General features: G+C 46.6%; 1 protein-coding gene across 7 annotated transcripts in view; it reads right to left on the bottom strand.

The window, feature by feature from the left end:
* Nucleotides 1-25,749, bottom strand: part of STRADB (STE20 related adaptor beta) — a 122,388-nt gene that overhangs the window by 96,434 nt on the left and 205 nt on the right. For 2 of the 7 annotated variants that reach the window (XM_073551498.1, XM_073551504.1), the window contains exons 1-6: nucleotides 25,495-25,604; nucleotides 23,516-23,575; nucleotides 21,280-21,360; nucleotides 6,280-6,382; nucleotides 5,435-5,556; nucleotides 3,031-3,139 (exon numbers count right to left, since the gene is read on the bottom strand). In XM_073551498.1, the coding sequence (XP_073407599.1) occupies nucleotides 3,031-3,139; nucleotides 5,435-5,556; nucleotides 6,280-6,382; nucleotides 21,280-21,360; nucleotides 23,516-23,527 (427 nt within the window). In that variant the 5' untranslated portion in view covers nucleotides 23,528-23,575; nucleotides 25,495-25,604. Of the gene's footprint in view, nucleotides 1-3,030; nucleotides 3,140-5,434; nucleotides 5,557-6,279; nucleotides 6,383-21,279; nucleotides 21,361-23,515; nucleotides 23,576-25,114; nucleotides 25,248-25,490; nucleotides 25,686-25,749 lie in introns of those variants that run through there. The other 5 variants (XM_073551502.1, XM_073551501.1, XM_073551499.1 and 2 more) reach the window with 4 other exon arrangements.

Below are 25,749 nucleotides of genomic sequence, written 5' to 3'. Positions count from 1 at the left end.
TTTGAAGACAAATCCGCCTGCCAAGCCTTGAGCCAAATTGTACGCCGGATTGTCATCACGTTGCTGGACGTCTGAGCCGCCCAAGACGCGGCATCCAAGGAGGCAGAGAGCAGATAATCCCCTGCATGGGAGATCTGGTTAGCCAGTTTGGCCGATTGCTCCGGTTGGGCTTTATCTAGGATGCCCTTGCGGAGATCCTCCGCCCAAGTAGCTATGGCCTTTGCTACCCAAGATGAAGCAAAGGCTGGGCTTAGCGCCGCCGCTTCGAATACTGACTTTGCTAGGGATTCTATAATTCTGCCATTAGAATCCTTTAGCGACGTCACACCTGAAATCGGAAGGACCGTGTTGATAAGATAGTCTGGACACGGGAGCGTCTACAGAGGAGGAAGCCGACCAGTTGTCGGTGAGCTCTTTTGAAAATGGATAGAGCACGCCGAGACGCTTCCCTCTTTGAAAGCGTCTGGTCAGATTTTCTCTCTCTCCCTGGTAAGCATCTTGCCAAACTCAGAGTGGGAGGTGAAGACTCTGGAAGGTGTTACTGCCCGTCTGAACGAAACCTTCTGATCCGAGCGTTTCGCAGGGGAGTCTGTATTTCGAAGGTGTGGTTAATCGCAGCAATGAGGTTCTGTACCGAAACCTTCATGTCCGCGTCCTGATCCGAATCCAGCTCTAAAATCTCTTCGGATGACGCATTCGAGAACGCTTCACCTGACTCGGGTGAGGAGGCACGGGAAGGCGACTGCTGGGAAGGACAATGTGGAGAGACCAGGCCAGGAGAGGATTCCGGCCAGAGATCCTGCCTGGGTCTTTTGCGGCTTCTGCTGGCTGGCTCAGATGGAACCCCTTGCGACCTGCTGGAACTTGCGGAAGTGTCCAGGGGCAACTTATCAAGAACGGCCACTAGGGACAGACACCCTGGTGAGGTCCGCCACTGATTGTGATAAAGAGGCCTAGCCAGGAATAGGGGGGTCCACACTCATGTGGCGCAATAGATGGTTCCTGGACGGCATCGGGCTGAATTGCAGTCTAAACCGAGGGGAGTGGGAAAGTTCTCTGTGCTGGCGGACGGGCACGTTCCGGGAGAAAGAACCCCGAGGAGATGCCGGAAGGTTGAGGGAAAGAAGGCAGAGGAGGGTGTCAGTCTGCAGTTGCAGAGCTACTCACAGTCCGGTGGCCCGAAAGGCGATGTGCCCAGCTCGTCTGAGATGCATGGCCGCAGTAGAGGATAACGAGGAACCCCTTTCCGCTGCCCGGTGTCTTCCAAGGCGTCCGGCTGACAGGCTGCAAAGATGGCAGCAGCCTGAGGTAAAAGGAAGGCGCGGTTAAGGAGAGAAGAAGAAGAAGGGCGGAGCTAGCCGCCTGACCCAGAGAGAAGACCGCCCGCTGCCCAGCTACAGATTAGGAGGGTGGGTGGTCCTAGAACGGGCGGGAGAGCAGCCCGCCTATAACAGAGGGCGGGGGGCGTGGCCGCGACGGCCGAGTAGGCCCGAAATGAAGCCAGGGACTAAATTAGTATCGGCGGCCGCCTGTCAGCGCGGGGCGGCGGGGAAGTCCTGCAGCGCTGCCACGGCCACCCAAGAAGAAACCGCCGCCCGAAAAAAGCCCTCAGGATAGAATGAGGAGGGCGGCGGCGGCGGGTGGGGGGGACAAGGCCCGCGCCGCAGCCGGGGCCTGGCATGTGGCGCAACAGAAAGTGCGGCGGCTGCCGGGAGGCGCAGGCAGCTGAGGACCCTGCGGCACTGCCCTGTGCCGCTCCGAAGAATCCTCCAGTGGTGTCTTCAATAAAGGTACCTTGTAAATCCAACGCTGTCTGAGTCTATTTTCCCAGTGTCCGCGCCTCGTCCGACCGACAGGCTCTGGTAGGCGAGTGGGTGGGAGGCGGGGGAGCAAGGACCATCCATATAGCTGGCACGCACCTGTGCAAAGCTCTTGGTCCTGCTGCGGAGAGCTATGAGGATACGGGGTGGCAGTACACGCCGTACTCATAGTCTCTTGTGGGACTACAGATGTGACCATTCACTCTGTATCCCTCCGGGACCCTGAAAAGGAACGACGCACGACGAGGTAGATATGGGTCTAATGAAAGACCCGTGTCCACCTCCTACTGACACTAAGCTAAACTGAGGAAATTCCTGCCGGTTGGTGGGGTGTATACTGCGGAGGAGGAGCTAACCTTTTTTTGTGCATAGTGTCAGCCTCCTAGTGGCAGCAGCATACACCCATGGTCTCTGTGTCCCCCAATAAGGCGAACGAGAAACAGTAGTTTTCCATCACATACGGGGTAACTCAGGAGAATATGCACAACAAATTAAGGGAACCATATTCTCCTGTTACACTTGTGAAAATAAAACATTTTGGGCTAAAGCAAAATTTTTGTGGGGAAAATACGATTTTTTTATTTTCTAGGTTCAACAATATGAAAAATTTTGTGAAGCACCTGTGGGTTCAAGGTGCACACCACACATCTAGATATATTCTTTGAGGGGTCTAGTTTCCAAAAATGGTCATCATTTGGGGGGGGGTTCCACTGTTTAGGCACATCAAGGGTTCTCCAAATGCAACATGGTGTCAGCTCTCGTTTTCAGACAATTTTGTGTTCTAAAAGTCAAATGGCGCTCCTTCCCTTCCGGGCCCTGATGTGCGCCCAAACAGTACTTTTCCAGCACCACCACATATGAAATATCAGCTTACTGAGGAGAAATTGCACAAGTTGGGAAAAAGTTTATTTTTTTCCTTCCACATTGCTTTAATTCCCGTGACGCACCTGAAGAGTTAATAAACTTCTTGACTGTGGCTTTCAGGACTCTGAGAGGTTCACAACAATTTCCATGGGAAACATTATTGGTATTCCAAGAAATATCTTTTCTTGGATGCCCCTTCTACATGGGCATTCTAATTTATATAAATAAAAGGAATGGTTGCGGTAGTATAGACATAACTAAGAAAATATATGTGTATGAAAATGAACATGAAGTACTACACATACTGTGACTTTTCTATGTAGGATAGAAATATGATGCAACTCACCGTATGCCATAAAAGGGTTAATCACCCAAAGCCACGTCCCAACAGTAAACATTTTCCAAGAAACCATAATGTTACAATGCCGAAAAAAGGATGACATAACAGCTTCTTTCTGAAATACAGGACGCAGTATATTATAATACACGCCATCTATGAGGAGTGGATGTGTCGTACAAATACGGGGACAAATGGATAAACAGCGTAAAGAATAAGCAGTCTGAACATGTGCCAAATTTATCACAGTGTCACATAGTCTCATAGCTTTAAGGCTGAAAGTAGACTTACCGTAAGTCCACTGAGTTCAACTTTATAACCTCCTGGGTGCTTGATAAAGCTTAACTTTACACCACCTTTTGATTAGTTTAGTTTATAGCAATATTCTGTGAAAAAATTATGTGAGGAAATTGAGGAATTTTAGGCTAGACTTTCTTTCAACTAAGCTATGCCACTTTCCTCTAAGTGCCCTCCCAAATAGCTGTTGGCTTGAAGGGGCTGTCCACTACGTCAACAGCCCCTCTTGAGCTAAATGTTTGGCCCCGATAAAATAAAAAAACCTATACTCACCGCCTGTGCTGGTGCCATTCCAGCGGTCTCAGCACTCGCGGTCCTGTAGCTGTCATGCGGTTTTGTGACACGTGGTGCCCAATCAGCGCTGGTCTCACTGTCCCAGCCTTCATACGGATTGAGCATGAAGAGGAAGTCAAGGATCAGTTGCAGCCTGGACTTCCTCTTCATGTTCAATGGGTACGACGGCTGGGACAGTGAGGCCAGCACTGATTGGGTGCCTGGCATCACACGTCACAACACCACACATGAGTTCTGGGACTGTAAGCGCTGACACCACGGAAACGGCACCAGCAAGGGAGGAGAGTAGGCTTTTTTATTTTATCAAGGCCAAACATTTAGTTCACGAAGGAGTTGGCTTAGTAGTAGAAAACACCGTTAATGATCTTTCAGGGAACAGCTCTTTCCTCCAAACCAGTGGAGTAACCAGTAATATCACAGGACCACATGGCTGATATGTGGCCAATGAGTTGGGGCATCCTGGTGCCAAGTGCCACAACTCCTGTCTTAGTTTCAGCCTGTGCATCTGAGTCTCAGCCCAGCAGGCGTGAGCATTTCACTAGATCACAACTCAGTCAACTCACTGCAGTTTTTTTTTGCCAGTTCTTGTGGAGAGGACAATGGAGGAACTTTGTGTGAGCGGCTGTACAAGCCTCATACTGTGTGGGGGAAGAGGGTGCTGTGGGACTCACCATACTGTGTGGGGGCCATCACACTGTGTGTTGGAGGTATGTGGGGACCAGCACTGTGTGGGAGAAAGGTGGCTTGTGGGAGTCATAATCTTGTCTGGGGACAGTGGGAGCCACTTTACTGTATGCGTGGGGGCATCATGCTGTGTGGAGGGGCTTTTGGGCATAATACTAGCTTTTGGGCATAATACTATGTGTGAGAGGCCTGGGTGCATCATGTTGTGAGGGGAGGTGGGGGAGGCGGTGGTGGCCATTATACTGTGTGGAATGACCGTGGAGGCATCATAATGTGTGGGGGTCTTATAATGTACATGGGGCAACTGTTGTAAGAGCAAACTATGTGGAGGCCATTATATTCCATCATGGTAATATGTGGGGGAAGCAATGGTTACATCATAAAGTGTTGGGGGCATTGCACTATGGGGGAACAGACTAGGTAAATAGTGTGGAGAAATTCACTGTGGGGATATAGTGTGTGTGTATATATATAGAAATCATACCCTATGTGCGCCATGAAATGGGTTTTGAGGTGTGAGAACACTAAGTGGCTTAAATAGTGGTAAAATAACTGTGTTCGTGCCCCAATAAGTACCAAGGCCCTTTAAAAGTTAGGAGGTGTACCCCTCTGTGACTGCGCCTCTGGATCATGATCCTGCATTCATTGCTGAATATTCCTTTTTTTGGGTGAGAGGTGAAATAAAGGGTTATCAATTTAGAACTTTTGCTATGGGGCTCTGTGATTTCTATGTATGCCCTGGCCCGACTTCAGGATACACAGAAATGAGTGCTCCTGTGTTCTCTACTAGAGGGCCACTGCCATACTCTGCTGTCAGCGACTTTTCTCTCAGAAAATAAATGACCGTCCACTGTAAATCCAAAAGGTCAATTTTTTCTCACTTTTTACATCACCTGTTGGGAAGAAGTCGAGAGGCCCCCATACAAATTAGACTGTTGGACAATACCACTGACATCTACAGATCCGGCTGTCTTCAAAATAATGTGTATGGATGGCTTTAGCTTCGTATACTTGTAAAGAGAGGCACAGAAAGTGTCTAAAATGTATTACAAATGTAATGCAAAGCATTTATGAGCCCCAACTCTGGGGAATTTATCTTAGTAAATCTCCTTCATCAGGTTTTACCGCATTTTGTTACCTGTAAGAATATAATGTGTTCATCCGAACAGTCATCCAAATCGGTGAGCTGCACTGTGACCGGCGTTCCTGTAGGAGTGTGTCGAGCGAGGTAGATTGTAGTTAAATTATTGAATCTTTTACCTACAAGATTGATAAGAAGAAGTAAGAAGAAGTGAAAGAGCGCTTGTCATCAAAAAGCTACTTGTCTGTGTCTTTGGAGCAGTCATCATAGAATGATAAAATAAATATTCCGCTCTATGCAAATCGGATTTTATTCTAGGAACTAAAAGGCGCCACACACATTAGATACAGTCAGCTGATTTCGGCAGGATCGGCACACCATCTAATGTGTATGGAGACCATGGCTATTGGGCAGAGAAGGACCCAGGTTACCAAATCGTTTTGTCCTACCTATCATGTAAAAAAATGCTATTAACCTACCGACATGGGGTCATCTGCAGGTTTATAATGTTTTGAAGCAGCCCGGATGTCAGTAGGAAATTAATAGGGTATTCCCATCTCCAAGATCCTATCCCAATATGTAGTAGGTATAATAATAATATTAGCAAAAATCTCCAATTAGAAATGTAGTATAGTTCTTCTGATTCGCTATCTCTCTTTCTTTATGTGCAGTCATTGCAGGAAGAACAAGCAATAAACTGACATGACATATGATTGCACAATCAGATGGCTAATGGCATACCTCAGCAATACTGTGATAATAAAGTGTCAGCCTCCTGGTGGCAGCACAACACCCATGGTCTGTGTCCCCCAATGAGGCAAAGGAGAAAAGAGACTTGTTCTACAATTAGCTTTACTTATAAAACTATAATCTCACCCAATATAGAGGTGGAAGAAACTCACCAAGTTCCTGTTGAAGTTCATAGTTGTGAGCTTCATTGTATCGTACTGATATCTCATGCCCTCCCAGCACAGGAGGAATCCAGCACTGAGGCAGCTCACCTGCCTACAGATATGAAGACAATGTTCACACAGCAGCATTACATGAATTTCTGCATATTGATCAAAAAACATCAACTTTTAAAAATTTTTGAATAAATCTGAAAATACAGTTGTGCTTGAAAGTTTACATACTCCGGCAGAATTTTTGCTTTCCTGGCCTTTTTTTCAGAGAATATGAATGATAACACCAAAACTTTTTGTCCACTCATGGTTAGTGGTTTGGGTGAAGCCATTTATTGTCAAACTACTGTGTTTTCTCTTTTCAAATCATAATGACAACCTAAAACATCCAAATGACCCTGATCAAAAGTTTACATACCCTGGTGATTTTGGCCAGATAACATGCACAGAAGTTGATGGGTTTGACTGGCTACTAAAGGTAACATCCTGACCTGTTTGCTTGTAATCAGTGTGTGTGCATAAGAGCTGAGTGAGGTTCTGGGATCCAGACAGACTCTTGCATCTTTCATCCAGCCACTGACATTTCTGGATTGTGAGTCATGGGGAAAGCAAAAGAATTGTCAACGGATCTATGGGAAAAGTTAGTTGAACTGTATAAAACAGGAAAGGGATACAAAAAGATATCCAAGGAATTGATAATGCCAGTCAGCAGCGTTCAAACTATGATTAACAAAATGGAAAATCAGAGGCTCTGTAAAAAACAAAACCACGGTCGGTAGACCAACAAAAATGTTGTCCACAACTGCCAGGAAAATTGTTTGGTATACAAAGAAAAACCCACAAAAGACATCAGCTGAAATTCTGGACTTTCTGAAAACTACTGCTGTGGCTGTTTCAAGATGCACAATAAGGAGACACTTGAAGAAAAATGGGCTGTATGGTCGAGCCGCCAGAAATAGCCATTACTGCGCAAATGCCACAAAGTATCTTGCCTACAATACGCAAAACAGCACACTGACAAGCCTCAAAACTTCTGGAACAAGGTAATTTGGAGTGATGAAACCAAAATTGAACATTTTGGCCACAACCATAAATGTTACGTTTGGAGAGAGATCAACAAGGCCTTTAATGAAAGAAACACCATTCCTACTGTAAAGCACGGAGGTGGATTGCTGATGTTTTGGGGATGTGTGAGCTACAAAGGCACAGGAAACTTGGTCAAAGTTGAAGGAAAGATGAATGCAGCACGTTATCAGCAAATACAGGAGGCAAATTTGCAATCATCAGCCCGGAATCTGAGCAGGGGACGTGCTTGGACTTTCCAACATGACAACGATCCAAAACACAAGGCCAAGTCGACCTGTAATTGGCTACAGCAGAACAAAGTGAAGGATCTGGAGTGGCCATCTCAGTCTCCTGACCTCAATATCATTGAGCCACTCTGGGGAGATCTCAAGCGTGCAGTTCATGCTAGACAGCCCAGGAATTTACAGGAACTGGAGGCTTTTTGCCAAGAAGAGTGGGCAGCTTTACCATCTGAGAAAAGAAAGAACCTCATCCACAACTACCACAAAAGACTTCAAGCTCTCATTGATGTTAGAGGGGGCAATACATGGTATTAAGAAATGGGGTATGTGAACTTTTGATCAGGGTCATTTGGATGTTTTGGGTTGTCATTATGATTTTAAAAGAGAAAACACAGTCGTTTGACAATAAATGGCTTCACTCAACCAGTAACCATGAGTGGAGAAAAAGTTTTGGTAATCTCATTGATATTCTCTGAAAAAAAGGCCAAGAAAGCAAAAATTCTGCCGGGGCATGTAAACTTTTGAGCACAATTGTATGTCTAAAATGACCCACATGCAAAAGGATGAACATACAATAAATGAACAGTAAGAAAAAAAAAAAGCTAATGTTAGCAATAGTTGCCTTAAAAGGAAAATAAACAAAATATATACACTCATCTACTGGATCCATTCTTCCACACTACTGGCTATGTCCTACAACAGTCTCTTCACTTCCTCTTCCAGTGAGAGATGTCATGTGACCACTGTAGTCAATCAGTTGCTGATTGGCAGCAAGTTTATGGTCCCTTACAAGCATGAAAAGACATAGGACATTGTTTCTTCAGGGTAATATGGAATGTCATTGCCGCAGAGGTCATATATGAGTTTTGCCCTTGGGGAATTAGTGGAGGACATTCCCAGCGATTAGCGCTGTAGAGGAACAGTGGAGAGCCGGTAGGCGAGTATATATTTTGGGTTTTGTTTTGGGGAACGTTCTCAGCAGGTAATGTTTTCTCCAGCCAAGCCATAGCTGTCAATCACCGGTGAGCTATGCACAGGCATGCATACAAAATCAGTGGACGGAACGGGGCACTGAGCATCATGGCCACAGGAAGGGTGCAACGAACTCCGTGATTAGCATATATGATTGTACTTCAGTTTCTGTGAAACAGAGACAGCAATTAGACCCCTAAAGGTACAATTTTTATATGGGTCATATTCCTTACAGGGCAATATGCTTAGTTTAAACTGTCAGCTTGGGCTAACACCCCTAATAAGGTACATATGCCACAATTACCAGAGGAGACAAGAATATACATCTGTTTAGTCACATTTAAACTGTAAATGTTCAAAATAAGCTTTAACAAGGCATAAAACAGCTAGACATACATTGCCTTCCAGAAAAGCAGATGGTTTATTGCGAAAAATATGGCCTCAAGCTTTCAAAAAGTATGTAGTTACATTGAAGTCTGCAGGTGTTTGCTGCTTATGTGCTGCTAGTGATATCTATGTTATCCTAATATTGGAGCAGGGGCTGAAATAATAGGTGCTGCCCCCTGTGGGGTTAAAATGGTAAAGGAGCCATTCTGCTACAATGCAGTTAATAATGGACAAGGTGAAGATCATGTCCCCGTGATTGATTGGTCTGTATTAATAACATTTGTGTCAAGCCAAGTTTATGTCCTTGGGGATCATGATCTTCATTTGATCCAATGAAACATAATATTATTATTATTTATTTTTAGAGCATCATTGATTCCTTGGTGCTGTACATGAGAAAAGGGTTAGACACAAAATACAGATAGAAATTACAGTAGACAAACTAACAATGACAGACTCGTGCAGAGAGGACCTTGCTCTTGTGAGCTTACATGGCCACACTGTCATGATCCAGGATAGGGTTTGTCTTTGGCCCATCCTGGTCAGACAGGGGTTAATTGTTTCTGCCTCTCTCTGGCAGAGGGCGGCTATTTAATGCTCACTCGACCTAGGCCCGGTGTCAGTTATACTCCTGCCCTCGGCTGAGTTAGTTGTGCCTTGTGACTGTGATACTTTATGCTTGTTTGGTTTTGACCCGGTTCTGTCCATGTTACGAGTTCTGCCTGTTCCTTTGGTACTGCTCTGCTATTCCCGTGTATGACTCTTTTGCCTTGGACCTGACTACTCTCTGACTGCCCCCCTTGTACCACGTTGCTATCTCGGTGTATGACTCATTGCTTACATTCTGACTATTCTCCGCTTGCTCCTCTGGTACCATGCCGCCCTCTCTGTGTATGACCCCCCCGTTTGTCTGACCTGAGTTCCCCTAATCTTCACTCCAGGATTCCTGTAATAGAATCCTACAGTTATCTACTGTAGCAGGACGCTAAGCCACGCCCCCTGTGGTCACATGATCGTAGGTCCTGGTACTCTATACTACCTTTAGTGTTGCAGGTCCCGTGCTCAGAACTTTCACTAAAGTATTGGATCCGCGCCCTCCCATAGTGTGGGTAAGTCACCCTGCTCTGCATGGCAGTTTGCCGACGCTGACAGGGTCCTGACATTAGGCTGTGCACACACTGCGGATTTTGCTGCGGTTCCGCAGCGGTTTTGGCCGCTGCGGACCCGCAGCAGTTTTTGCTGCGGTGTACAGTACCATGATTCCCTATGGGAATCAAAAACCGCAATGCAGACGGTGCGGAATTTTCCGCGCGGATTATCTGCGGTTTTCAATCCACAGATAGAATTGCCATGTCAATTCTTTCTGCGGATTCTGCTGCGGTTTGCCATCTCCTCCATTGAGGAGATGAAAAACTGCAGGGCAAAACCGCAGAGCAATCCGCAGGTAAAACCGCAGGTATTTTGACCTGCGGTTTCACCTGCGAATTTTACTAAATCCGCGAGGATGAATCCGCACCTAATCCGCAGCGTGTGCACACAGCCTTAGAGTCCTGACACACACAAGACCGACGCATGTAGTAAATAAAGACATAACACATTTATCAATGGAGGAAAAACGGCCATGAGTTTTATTTAGAGTTAAATAATTTTAAATTAACATCCAAACCTCAATAAATAAACGTATAATAACCACTGTAATCATCCCAAAACCAATCCACCCAGATAATGAGCGATTATCCCACAAATAAACCTCACGACAAGTACATAAAGCAGGGGAGGGTGGGAGGGGACACCAAAATAAGAACACATCTGCAAAAATCTAGAAAGGGTTTGTAAACAAAGGGAGGAATCAGGAGGGCCAACAAAAAGAAAGTCATCCAAGTAATGGAGAATAGAAACTCCAGGGCAGTTAGATTCTAAAACCCAGTGCAAAAAAGACAAAAAGGTTTCAAAGTAAAAACATGATAAAGAAAAACCCATTGGCAAACATTTGTCAAAAAAGAATTCATTGTTGAAGAAAAAACCTAGGGAATTGAAACCTGATGGATAGACTGGGAGAAGATGAAATGCGGATTTGATATCTGATTTAGCCATCAATGCATTGTGGCCAAATTTCCTAAGCATATCCACAGCTGTGTCAAAAAAGGCGTAGCTGACAGAGCATAGTGACGCGTCAACTTCGTCATTTAATGATGCACCATAAGGATAAGATAAATGGTGAATTAAACGGAAAGATCCAGATTCTTTCTTAGGGACAATGCCCAAAGGGGAAACTTTAAAATCTTTAAAAGGAGGGGACGAGAACGGGCCTGCTATCCTGCCTGCAGTTAATTCGCTACAAATCTTTTCTTCAGCAACGGCAATGTGCGCATATAAAGAAGGCAAATTCTTAACCACTTTACAACCAGTGCCTGAAAATGAGGGAATGAAAAAAACGCATAGAAAACCTTAAAAAAGAGGGATTTTGGGTTCTTACCGTAAAATCTCTTTCTTGGAGCCTTCATTGGGGGACACAGATTACCATGGGTGTATGTTGCTGCTGCTAGGAGGCTGACACTATGCAAAACAAGAAAATTAGCTCCTCCCCGGCAGTATACACCCACCGACAGACACCAAGTACCTCAGTTGGTGAGAAAGCAGTAGGAGAAGCAACCAAAAACTATCAACATATGTACCAACCCAACAAGGGACTCGAAGACCCAACACGGTACAACTTAAACAGGGAGGGTGCTGTGTCCCCCAATGAAGGCTCCAAGAAAGATTTTACGGTAAGAACGCAAAAAATCCCTCTTTATTTATCGCCTTTATTGGGGGACACAGATTACCATGGGACGGTCCAAAGCAGTCCCGAGGGTGGGAACAGCCATAAAGAAACGAAAGAAGGAAGGGCTTAGGTCAGCCGATGTGCAACCACCGCCTACAGAACCTTCCTACCAAGAGCTGCATCAGACGAGGCCTGGGTATGAACCCTGTAGAACCTCGCAAAGGTGTGCAAACACGACCAGGTCACGGCTCTGCAAAGTTGTAAGGCCGAAGCCTGGTGTCGCACAGCCCAAGAAGCCCCTACAGCACGGGTGGAGTGGGCTCTCACTCCCGGAGGGGGCCGTTTTTCCTGAAGTCGGTAGGCTTCCAGAATGGTAGAACGAGTCCAGCGAGCGATTGTGGGTTTGGATGCCGGAAGCCCTTTCTGGTGACCTTCAGAGATGACAAGTAGGGAATCGGATTGGCGAAAAGAAGCGGTCCTGGCAAGGTAGACACGCAAGACTCTCACTAGATCCAGTTTGTGGAGCGACTTTTCCAGGGGATGAACAGGCGCAGGACAAAAATGAGGGAAGGACGATATCCTCGTTAATGTGAAACGGGGATACCACTTTTGGAAGGAAGGAACCGGCCTGAGGACGACCTTATCCTGGTGGAGGATTAGGGAACGACAGGATAAAGCCGCCAGCTCAGAAACTCTCCTGATGGATGTAATGGCGATTAGGAAAGCCACCTTCCATGAAAGAAGGGACAGAGGAATGTCCTGGATAGGTTCGAACGGCACCTTTAGGAGAGCGCCAAGAACTAGATTGAGATCCCACGGATCTATCGGAGAATGATGAAGAGGAGCCACATGGACAACTCTTTGGAGAAAGGTCTTCCCCTGCGGTAAGGAGGCCAGATCCTTCTGGAAGAGAATCGCCAGAGCAGATACCTGGCCTTTGAGGGTAATGAGGGACAGGCCCGCATCAAAAGCGAACTGGAGAAAACCAAGTATGGATGGAATGGAGAATGATAATGGAAAGACATCGTTATCGTCGCACCATCGGAAAAAAGCCTTCCAGTACCTATGGTAAATGTGTGAGGAGGCTGGGTTCCTAGCTCTGATCATGGTTTGAATGACCCGGCTGGAAAAACCTGATTCTCTCAGAATCACGGCCTCAACGGCCATGCCGTTAAACTCAGAGACTGAGAATTCTGGTGGTAAAGGGGGCCTTGAGAGAGAAGATCTGGAAGCCTCCAGGGGACGTCCGCGAGCATATTCACCAACTCCACGTACCAAGGTCATCTTGGCCAGTCTGGAGCCACCAGAATTACTGGGATGCTTTCTGACTTTATGCTCTTGACCACCCTTGGGATCAGGGCAAGGGGAGGAAACAGGTAAGGCAGTCGGAACTGGGACCACGGAATTACCAGGGCGTCGCAACTGACGGCTAGAGAATCCTTTGACCTGGCTACGAAGAGAGGAACTTTGTTGTTCATCCGAGATGCCATGAGGTTGACGTCCGGGATGCCCCAACGCTGGCATATCTGATTGAAGACTGTGGGGTGAAGGGGTCATTAGCCTGTGAACGGCGGAGATCGCCGGAACGTGACGCTCTGCCCAACGCAGTATCTTTGCCACTTCTGACATTACCTGCCTGTTGTGAGTACCGTCCTGGTGGTCAATGTACGTCACGGCCGTGGCGTTGTCTGATTGAATGCGGACTGGTTTGCCTACGAGGAGGGGCTGCCAACGGAGGAGAGCAAGAAAAATTGCTCTGACTTCCAGAAGGTTGATGGGAAGAAGAGTCTCCTGTGCGTTCCAGTGCCCTTGGGCCGTTTTCCGATGGAAAACTGCCCCCCATCCTAGGAGACTGGCATCGGTGGTGATGACTTGTCACTGAGGCGGAAGAAAGGATCTTCCCTGGAAAACTGACGCCGGCAATGTCCACCAAGTCTGCGATTGCCTTACTCTGAGTGGAAGGAGAATGGGACGGTCCAGAGAAAGTGAGGTCTTGTGCCAGACTGAAAGGAGGGACAGCTGGAGAGGGAGAGTGTGCAATTGTGCGAAAGGCACTGCTTCCATGGAAGCTATCATCTTCCCCAGGACCCTCATGCAGGACCGAAGGGGAATGGGCTCTGAGCGTTTTATGGATCGGATTCCCTTGCAAAGAGCTGAAAATTTGTCCTTCGGAAAAAACACCCGGGCTCGATTTGTGTCGAATTCCATGCCCAGAAAGGTCAGACGCTGAGTAGGGTGCAGGATAGACTTCTCTTTGTTGACTATCCATCCGAGGCGGCCGAGAGTATTCAGGGTTATCTGAAGACTCTGAAGACAGTCTTGGCGGGACGAGCCCTTGATCAAGAGGTTGTCCAGATAAGGGATGACGAGAATCCCCCTGGAGCGAAGAATAGCCATGACTGTTGCCATCACCTTCGTAAATACCCGGGGAGCGGAAGCTAGGCCGAAGGGGAGGGCCGTGAACTGATAGTGGTTCTCCTGAATCACAAAGCGGAGATATCTCTGATGTTGCAAACACACAGGGATGTGAAGATATGCATCCTGTATGTCCACAGAACAGAGAAACTCCCCGAGTTCCATTGAGGCTATCACCGTGCACAAGGACTCCATCTTGAAGTGGAGGATCCTTACGTGGCGGTTGAGCAACTTGAGGTCCAAGATTGGATGAAGGGAGCCGTCTTTTTTGGGAACTATGAAAAGATTCGAGTAGAAACCTGAAAACCGTTTGCTTGAAGGAACGGGGACGATAACTCAGGCGGAAAGAAGGGAGGAAACGGCTTGAAGGAACTCTGGAATTTGGGACCGCTGTCTTGGTGATCGCAACAGGAAGAAGCGCCTGCTTGTGGGGGGGGGGAGAAAATTCGATTTTGTATCCAGACATGATGATTTCCCTGACCCAAGCGTCGTCGACAACAGACAACCATGCGTCCATGAAAGAGGAAAGTCTGCCTCCCACCCTGGAAGAGTTTCCAGGTGGGGGTGACCCGTCACATTGAGGAAAATCTACCGGAGCGTGAGCCTGAGGACCTGGAGGGTTGGGCTCTTGATCTCCAGTGGGAGTGGGTTTATACGATGGTTTTCTGCGATCTCTGGAGACAGAGGGCCGGTCCTGCTGGATGATCCTTCTGCTGAAGGGAAGAGACGAAAGGACCTAAACGGCCGAGGAGCCTTTGTGTTGAAAAAACGTCTAGGCCGAGACTGGGGAAGAGAGGTACTTTTACCACCTGTGCATCGGAGATTATCAGATCCAGCTTGGCGCCAAAGAGTCTAGAGCCGTGAAATGCCAGGCTAGTGAGCGACTTCTTGGAGGTGGTATCCGCACTCCAAGACTTCAACCAAAGGATACGGCGTATAGCTACTATGTTGCTGTTAGCTCTTGCTACACACCCGGCCGCATCTAAGAAGGCGGCCAAAAAGTATTTACCCGAATGATTAATTTGGTCTGCCAGATCTGCCAACTCGTCCTGAGGGGCAGACGACAGAATGCCCCTGCGAAGAATTTTTGCCCAAGCTGAAATGACTTTTGCCACCCAGGCAGAAGCAAAAATAGGACAGAAAGAGGCGCCTGATGCTTCAAAAAAATTGATTTGGCCATGTCTGTTGGATCTTTAAGGGATGCCCCGTCCGGAAGGGATAGAACTGTCTTAGAGGATAAACGAGAAACTGGTGGGTCCACTTCGGGAGCTTTCGTCCATTTTGTAAGAAGATCCGCATCGAATGGATACAGGACGTCTAAGTACCTGCGGCCTGAGAAGCGGTTTTCAGGGTGCTCCCAGTGTTTGGATAAAGTGGTCTCGAACTCTTTGTGATTAGGAAAGGTTCGGGAGGGAGGTTTCGTTCGTTTAAAGGGGACGGAGCCGTCCTGAAGAGGAGCTTTATCTTCCTTTATTTCGAGCGTTTTGAAAATAGCCGATATGAGACTATCGACCATGTCCTGAGTCTTGGACATGTTATCTGCGTCTGAGTCAGATCCCGATTGAGAGCATTGTCTGACCTAAGGTCGTCTTCTGACGAGGGAGACGAGGAAAGCAGCCTGGGTGGAGCCGACGGACCTTGCGAGCTGGAAGACGAGCTAGAAAGAACGCGCTTCCTAGAAATCCTACCCGGCCTGTCCCTGTGGAGGTCGCGGTCAGGTGCAGACGACTCACCGTGAGAGGCGGTCCGGAGCACAGGTGGCTGAAGATAGTTGCGGAAGTCATTCTAAGACCTGGAAAAGGGACTGAGAGACTTTAGTCAGGTCAGAAACTGACTGAGACATAGCAACAGCCCACTCTGGAGGAGGGGGTGCGCTCATCCCGGGACTCGGGGTGCTCCGGTGGGGCAGACATCACGGAAAGACTGCAGGACGGGCAGAAGGGAGACGACTGACCTGACGCCCACTTCTTTTTGCAGTGCGCGCAGGCGTAGAGGGTAGCGGTGGGTCTAGGGTAAGAAGCCCCTGCAGGGTTGCACATATGCAAGGACTGCATAATTACTGCGGCCAGTATCTGAACAGGGAATACTGCCGCGGGAGCTAAAATTAGGGGCTCAGAAAAAAATAAGAGCCTACCGTCACCAGCACCGTTATCTGATGTGCAGCAGAACAGCAGAAGTGTCCCCGAAGCTGAGATCCCTGGCGTGTCCCACACGAGGAATCAGAGAGGCGCAGGACCTTAGAGATGAGCGGAGCTGGGCTGCAGCGCTGTGCGATTGGCTGTGGCCTGTGTGTGTGTGTGTGTGTGTGTGGGGAGGGGGGGGGGCAGGTCACAAGGAGGAAGAGGATCCATGAACCGAAAGTAGCCCTGTGATGGGCTGATGACTGGCGCCAACAAAGCGCGTGCTCTGCAGTGGGCGTGCACCGGAGCAGATTGGAAAGTGAAAGTAAAAACCGGCGCCGGTTTCTGCCCCCGGAGCCCTGACCCTGGCGCGATGAGCCCGTGACGCCGCAGTGGAGAGGGAGGTAAGGGAGAGAGGCACCACTGCCTTCAGAGAAGGGGACCCGGCGTGGGAGCTGAAAGGCGCGCGGCTGCAGAGAGGAACGCGGCTGCAGAAGAATGGGCGGGAAATTCAAAGGAGACTCTGCTACCAGGCTTGTAAGGAGCGAGCATGGGACTGATGGTAGCCCTTTAGGCTGCTTACCTGACGTCCACATGTTTCCTGAAGAGGATGACCACAGGGGCCCGCGCTGAGGGATGGCCGCTGGGAATGAATGTCCTCTGCCCCGCACTATGTCTGAATAGTGCAGAAGACGGCGCCAATCTTTTCTGCCCGCAAGGGATAGTCACTGCCGGTGACCGCCGTCTTCCTCTCAGCCCTGTCCCAGGAGAGGGGTGAGGAGGGGAACTGGCTAGGACCCGCCACCTGAAGTCAGCCCGTAGCACCCGAGGGTGATAGGGAAAGGGTCCTGCCTGCGGTCCTGAGAGTTGCGATGTGGGTAACACCACATTGCTCTCTCAGCCGCATGATATGGGAAAGCAAGGTGAACATTTACCCCGTTTCCCGGTGTAGAATCTGGAAAATAAATGGGAAAAGATTAATACACACACACACACAAAACCTAAAAGAAAAAGGTTAGATGCGGATCTGGGGAGATCCCGGTCCGCCTCCTACAGACACTAAGCACAAACTGAGATACTTGGTGCCTGTCGGTGGGTGTATACTGCCAGGGAGGAGCTAATTTTCTTGTTTTGCATAGTGTCAGCCTCTTAGCAGCAGCAGCATACACCCATGGTAATCTGTGTCCCCCAATAAAGGCGATAAAGAAAATTTAATTACTGCTCTCCTTGTTTGGATATTTGTTTAGCCAAAAAAGCATTCTTTCCAGACTCACTAGAGTCCGTGCTCTTTGTGATAGTGTCTTTACTAGTTGACTGCTAGGCTGATTGCTTCCTAAAACACTTAAGACATTGGGTGTGTGTTGCCACAGAATGAGCATTCGTGCTGAAACCTGCAGCTATTGTTCCATTTGCAGAAGGATTCGTTAAAAGCGAAACAGACTGCCCTTTTAAGAGGAGCAGACTGTTGCTTAGTTACGGTATTACGTTGGGGAGCATTAAATTGATCCAAATACCTACATCTTTAATGCCCCAAATAACATCTGGGTGAACTGCTAGCTTTTGCCTAAATGCCTCATCATAATTAAGTCAGGCGAGGTCTCCGAAGTTCTTATATGCCTCCAAAATTATGTCAATATGCTGAAACAGCTTGCTGCATAGGTTCGGATACCTCTCACCGAGAACAGCACAATAGATAAAGCCTGTAGCCAATTATTAAATGATTTTACAGGACCGCGTTTATTATCTTCCAAATCAGGCTTGTCATCTCTCTTATCCCCTCTATTGTGCTGATACCTGAGAGGGAGGAGGGAAAAAACATCAACATATTCATTATTCCATATGAGCTCCTTAGTAGCAGCGCTCAGACGGAATCCAAGAGGTGACAGCTCACATGTGAGAGCTTCCTTAAAATATTTTTAGGGGCAGAGATGTTTAAATTAGATTGGTCATGTCCAGAGCTCAAAGACGGCTGAGGGGTTGAATTAAAAACATCGCCTAGAGCTTCTGCCAATACATCTTTGACTATGTGTCTGAGATCTGTGTGAGAGACAGACAAGGGAACAGCAAAGTTCTCACCCCTTCCAGCTGTTCTGTCATGAGGAGCTTGATCCGCAGAGCAGCATGAGCTCGAGCACAGCTGCATGACGTCATCCTGGGAGCCGTCTTCTTCGTCATCTGACTGCTGGTCTAATGAAGATGGAAGCGCCGCCGCCATTGTTCTGGGAGCTGCAGTGGTTGAAGGTGCCTGAGAGCTCAGCGTTAGAGCCGCTGCAGCGCTTTTACGGCTGCGGTGCTCATTCTCCTTGCCGGCGGTAGCAGATGGCGTCGATGGCCTGGGAAGGAGGCGCTGCTGAGGATCTCGCGGGGGACTGTGAGATTTCCTGGGAGGCCAAGGTCTGGACTTCCTGCTCTGTGCCCGCTCGTGTTGAGAGGAATCCCGTGGTGCTGGAGATGGGGAATAAGACGTCGACGGTCTTCCTCTTCTGGCACCACCAACCGAGGCCGACGGCAGCGACGATACTTCCACCGGAGGCTGGAGCTGGGTAGGTGGATCCAAGGGGGGAGGAATGGCTTCAGAAGCTGCCTGGGCAGGTTTTATAGAAAGGCAGCTCTTCAACCAATCCACACCGCCCTCTTCACCGGCTGTTGCTATCAGCTGCTGAAGTAGGTTTTCCATGATGACACCGGAATCTTCTTTCCTGACAGGAAGCCTTACTGAGGTAAATAAGCAAGCTGCACAGCCTTAGATACTGTTAAATGAACTGCTAAAAATAACCACCAATCAGACGCCAAAAACAGTGCCAAAAGGGATGGTTAAAACTGGTTCTGACCACTTTTGAAAGACCAGAGAAGAAACTGCGGACCTTAATTTGACCTTTTTGTGACAGGAAAAAATACCTTGAGTGAATAATAAAGAATAAATTATTGCGGCCTGTGCAGCCATTTGACCTCCCCCCCTTTATTTTATTGATATGTGTGGGGGGGGGGCTGCTATCACTCTACAGGATGGTGGGGGAAGGAGACCATCCTGTAGGAAGGAAGGAAGGAGACCATCCTGTAGGAAGGAAGGAAGGAGCAGGGTCATTGCAGGCTGTAAGATTTCTTGAAGAGATTGGTTTTCAAGTTCCATCTAAAAGTTCCGAATGTGGTGGCTAATCGCAAGTGTTGGGACACAGAATTCCAGAGGATGGGGGACACTTGAGAGAAGTCTTGGACGCGATTGGATGAGGAACGTACAAGTGTGGAAGCGAGAAGGAGGTCTGGAGAGGACTGGAGATTACATGTTGGAAGATATTGGGAGATTAGTTCGGAGATACATGGAGAAGAACGATTATGGCGGCTTTGTAGGTCAATGTTAATAATATGAACTAGACACGTTAGGGAATTTGGAGCCAAAGAAGGGATCTGCAGAGGGGAGAAGCAGAGGAACAGTGACGGGAGAGATGGATTAGTCGGGCAGCAGAGTTAAGGACAGACTGGAGAGGTGCGAGGGTGTTAGTAGGTAACTGGAAGGATTTTCCTTTTATTTGGTGCAGATTTCACATTTCTATCGCTTTTTGTTGCTTTCCTGTGACTGGTCAAAAGTGCACCATGACTTTACGGACACACTGTACTTTTGCAAGCCACTGTAGGTAAAAAATAACGCTTCCCACTTTTTGTTGGTGGCTTACAGGGAAGAAGAATCACTTTGCTTCTATGTTATCTTCTTGAGTAGTCAGACAGCTGAAAGGAAAAAAGCGCAATAGGGTCTTACCCGAGTAAAGATTGATATAAAGTCAAATCATTATACTCACCTTATGTAGGAGAGTTTCAGACATATAGGAACGGAAGGTCAGGCTGCTGCACATCCAAAGGGCCACTCCGTGACCACGAATCATCAGATTGTAAAGGAGAAAGTTTATGGATTAAACGTGCGCTGCTCGACAGATCACTCCTTCCAGATTATGTTAATTGTACTTTTATTTCCCAATGCATTTCGAAGTTTACACTTCTTCCTCAGGGGATGACATGTGTACATAATTGTGCAGTGCTGACCAGGGTAAACAATGAAAAGGACACTGTACTCACAAACTTCAATTTGGCAGAGGTGCTGTGAATGAGACCCCCACTGATCTAATATGTGTTGCCTATTCTAAGGGCAGGTGCAAAGGAGTGTGTCTTTTGTCATGAAAGAAAATCAGATCAATTATGCTAATCTCACTCTTACCAGAGTGTAAACCAATTCTCTCAGATGAGAAGATGGAGGGAACAAATGCCTCCATTCTGTGAGGCTGCGGAAATTAGATGTCATCCGAGCGCAGTCTGTTGTTTTCCGTTTCCCGTGCTCTCTGATCTGAATGACTGAGTGCAATATGAATATTTGATCAAACTCGGGCATGCAGTGATTTTTTTTTCCTTGAACAGAGTCCGAAGAAAAAAATCAGACATATGCAGCACTCCATAGCCTAACATAGGTCCAAGTGTGATCCAATGTTTTGTCGTATCGCACTCGGACCGAAAATACTGTCGCCTGCACCAATCCTTAAGGGGCCTTTACACATAGCGATATCGCTAGCAATATCGCTAAAGCATCACTGATTTTGTGAGGCAGCAGCGATATCGCTACATGTGATTCTTACCACCGACCGGCTCCCCCGCTGTCTGTCGCTGATCGTGCAGCTCCATTTCTCGTCGGGCGCTTCCTGCTGGCGCCGACGAGTGACGCATGGACGCGGGCGAGAGGACGTCTTCGTCGCCACGTCTGAAAGGTAAGTATCGTCCACTGCGTCGCTGCATCGCTGTGAGATCTGCCTGTGTGACAGCTCACTAGCGACCATTTAGCGATGCACCAGCGATCCTGACCGCGTCGTATTGTGGTCGGGATCACTGGTGCATCACTAAATGTAAAGGGGCCTTTAGGACAGGGAATTAACTGAAAGAAGTTAATCCTTTAAAAGCACAAGTGAGTAACCAAAAAGTACAGTGATGCTAAAACACATTTGTGTCATTTTACTGGCTATGTGGTAATATTTAGCACAATAAAGCCTTTTCTCACCCAGTGTGGATAGATACTTGTGTTCGATTCTTTACTTTGGCTTATAGATTTCACAGGTGTCCGTCTAAGGCAGGAACAGTCCTGAAGTGGCAGAATACATCAGTAAGTACCAAGTACACATGTCCTGATCCTACTCTAAATAATATAGACAGAGAAACAAAATCGTCTCAACCCTACCTGGCTTTTTAAGGTTCTTACAAGAATCATCCTGTGACTACACTACACAGACAAATGTCTGATTGTCAAAATCAAGAGCAATTGTTATGCAAGTTTTAAAAAAGGGAAAATAATCTTTGTTTTAATTTAATATATTTGACACTTTTTTTCTGTAAGTTTATGTGTGGGGTTCAGTATCAGTAGAAAGATGACTAAAATGCTTTGCTTGTTTCTCCCAATGGTGCATCTATAGACGCGTTTCAGTCCAATGGGGAAAGGTAGTTTTTCATAAAGAAATAAACCAAGGCTGATTTACTAATCTAAATATATCAGAATTCAAGCTTAGTTTGTGCGAAAAAAAATTTGCATTTACTTCTGCATTAACTGGTAACACTACATAAAGATGAACAACAATTTGGCTATCTGCATTTTATAGTTAGACTTAAGGGATCATGAGCATCTGTCATATTTCACCAGATTTTTGCTATGTAATCTGATAGCAACATGATTTAGGGGCAGAGACCCTTATTCCAGTGATGTGTCACTTGCAGGTCTACATTCTGTCATTTTGATACAATCCCAGTTTTCTCTGCTGTAGATGTAGCAGTGCTCAGAATGGTAAGTCCTGCATAACCCCGTCCACATTGGGTGCTTTCTGTGTACAGAGTACATTGTCAACAAGCTGCTTAATCATTGGTGTGAGTGAGGACACACCAAGCAATTGACTAGGAGGCACAAGACACCTAGACATGTAGTGATAATCTCCTGCTGATAAAACACTGATTGTACTAAAACAGCAAAATACAGCCAGCAAGTGACAATTCACTGTAATCAGGGCTTCTGACACCTCTATAAGCTGCTCTCATGTAAAATAGCATAAACTTGCTGACAGATTTCCTTTAAATACTCCAGAACATGCAGAAATCACATGTGCATGGTATGCATTTTTTGCTGCAAGTTTATAGCACAGAATTTTGAGCCAAACACAGGCGTAGATACAAAAGAGAGGCCAGCTACAGGTTCTTATTGTATCATTTTACATCCTTCCCTGACTTTGACTGTAAACCTGCACTAAAACTTGCATGATTTATTCTACAAAAAGAATTTTTGCAAAGCACAAATATCTCCATTCCTTATCTGCAGTAACATGTCTGGCACAAGAGCACAGTGGCGCAGACAATTTTCATCATTATAACATAACAATGGCATTCTTATAGGGGTTGTCTGGCTTAAGGGTACAAGTCAGCAGTCATTCTGTGTGACTGCAGATTTGTGACGCCTCACAACACGTGCGCGGTCCAGATTCTCCGATGCAAGTATGGGATTTGCATACACGCGGTCACATTCTGACTAGATGTGTGTGGCCTTGCTGAATACAGGTGTATTGCATGAAAAAGGGACACAGAGGAAGACGTTTTTGCCCACACATGCGTTGGAGCTGACACCATCACTCACGGGAGGTAATACCTATTTGCACCTGTTTATTTTTGCTTATGAACTAGCTATATGTTGTTTATGTAGTTACACCATGATGTTATGGGGCTCTTGATATTAGCGTATATATAGCAATAACTGGATGTTTATTGTACCTGCAACCTCCCTATGGCTTCTCTGTGGGTAGTGGTGCCACCTTGTGGTTTCCCACTTTTTAAGGTCTTGTCTGTTTATTAATTTTTTATGTGTGTTTATCAAAATAAAGTTTATAGGTTTCTTTTTGTAACTCTGGTTTCTGTGTACACTTTTTTTCTTGGATAATGAAAAGGGACACATCTAGTCAAAATGTGGCTGGAAGTATGCAAATCGCAGTCACATGACCACCCACTCGCGGCGCATCCTCACAGCGTACATAGAGTGACTACAGACTTGTACCCTAAGGCCAGACAACCTCTTTAATGAATGGAGGTCTATGGATACGGACTTGGTTGGGTTCTTCTTCAAGTCCAATGCTGCCTCCTCACAAGATTCGGAATGAGTTGTATCTTTTACACCCTTACACTTTTCTGGGAAATGTGATGTCATTTTGCAATTCCATTGCAATTTCGCATTTTAAATCTACATAAACCATTATTGCTAAACTTACCAGACAAGACATTGAATACACTTATTGAGTGGTGGCTTTTTCATGAGTCCACCCAGGGTCCTAAACACAGAAGATGTAAGGCAGGTTTAAGATACAATAACTAACAGAAATAATTTACCTTTATTTTCTACAACAGGGTAAAAAGATTTGTTTACATGGCTATTAAGTGATTACTGTATGTAATCATGATGTCACTGTACAACCATGTTGGAGTTTAGAATTTGTGGTAGGAATTGGACAGGAAACAGAATGAGACAGTGGCATGAGAAGTTATTATATGGCAATTCTAGCCAGGTATCTCCAGATAAGGCCACACTCAGTATTTGCTCAGTATTTACATCAGTATCTGTAAGATAAAACCAGGAGTGGAACAATCAGAGGAAAAGTATAATAGAAACACTTCACCACTTCTGCATTTATCACCCACTATGGGTTTTGGCTTACTAATACTGAGGTCAAACACTGAATGTATGAACGTGGCTAAAGTTGATCAAAAATGGGAATGGGATCATTCAGACATCATTTTTTCATGGATGTGTTTTACCTGTGTTTTTCACTGATAGAACTTGTACTTATGATAGTCTATGGGGTTGTTCACATAAACTGGGTCTTTTTTCAGAATGAGTGGAGCGCCTTAAAACATAAAGACATGTCCAAATTTTGATCCGAGTCACAGATCAGACTTGCCAATGCAAGTCTATGGGCCTGTGAAAAAAATCCTTGTGCAATCTGTGTGCTGTCCATTTTTAATGCCTGTTTGACAGCAGAGGCCTGAGACATTGTCATCAGTAATTTTGTTTGCATACAAGAAAAACTGATGAAAAAACCTGTCACACATTGATGAAACTCTGATCTAGAACTCTGATCTAAAACCCAACCATTTTTGTGTATGAGAAAAACCACTGACGACTGAATGAGCCAGGAGACTTCAGACACACTTCTGTTTTAACATTCTGTCGGATCCACTTAGGGTCGACATTGACTTTTAGGATTGCTACTTTTAATAGGTGGCACTAGAGTTCTAGTCCTCTTCCTCTCTGAAGAGACAATTTGCATAATTAGCATATTTCCCAGAGGAGCATTGTGGCTTTAAGTCTCCTCATCTCGACATGCTTAGCATGTCATTCTCCGCAAGGAGAAATGATACTTCTTGGATATAGGAACAATGTAAAAAATAATTGCTCCGCTGCATCAGGCAAGATTTTTTTTTTCTGTTCCAAAAACTGATACATAACGGAACCCAGACAGACCCCTTAATGAGCAAAGGGGCTTCTCTGCTTACATTTACATCGGTTATGCAACAGATCCATTTATGACATTATTCTGTTTGACCGTTCCAAAAAACGTAGCAGAAAACAGGGCAGTGTGAACTGCAGTCTACCGCCTCACCATTCATTTTATGACCGTAGATGTAACTTTATGTAAAAACTACAGCGCATGTAGGAAACAAGAAGGGAGCAATCTTGTAGAAAGAACATTACGGATCACAGACAAAGACATAGGATTCTTGTTAACATCAATATCTTTTTCAGTACCAAACAGATTAAAAGTAGCAAAGTGTCTGCTCAGCAGCCATTAGTACAGAGGTGTATACATTACGTGCGGAGACTCCACGGCTGCTCCGTCCAGTGTGCACTATTCATGCGGATCGTATGTCGTCACAACGTTCAATGGCGTATTATGACGAGGATCTCATGGATTAGTGTAAACGTGGGGGCTCAGGGGGTACACATCAGCCCAGGATGACCTCGGCATGGGTGGATGCCCCTTTATGTCCCACACTCTGTAGTCATATGAGGGGCTGCGTTCCCCTGATATTGGCCCTATTTGTGTGTGTAGTAGGGAGATCACTGATGTGGTTGTGATCTCTGTACTGCACTGCAGAACATGTTGGCGCCATATAATCAGCATACAGTAACTCCACCCGATTATGGCCAGTCTGTGTGTTATGCAGGGAGCTCTTGGTGCTACTGACGTGCCTGCTGGAGCTGAGGACAGTGCTGGCTCTCCGACGTGTGTTTGTGTTGTTCTTGCCTCTCTGTGTTAGAAGGAAATCCCTTGTATTACAACTTCCTGTGTTGCTGACCTGATCTGGACTTCTCTATCGCCCAGGGAGACACCATCCAGCCCATGGAGCCCAGTAAGCTGCCGGCCAATCCCGGCCAAGAAGACCGCTTACGTCATAAGCATGCGCCCGGTGCCTACAGGACAGGTCTTCTGCCAGTACTTCACAT

This window comes from Dendrobates tinctorius, unplaced genomic scaffold (genome assembly GCF_039654945.1).
Source record: "Dendrobates tinctorius isolate UK_male_01 unplaced genomic scaffold, ASM3965494v1 ptg000177l, whole genome shotgun sequence".
NCBI lineage: Eukaryota > Metazoa > Chordata > Amphibia > Anura > Dendrobatidae > Dendrobates > Dendrobates tinctorius.
The sequence above is the reverse complement of the archived record's forward strand: the minus strand, read 5'-3'. Positions and strand labels throughout refer to the sequence as shown.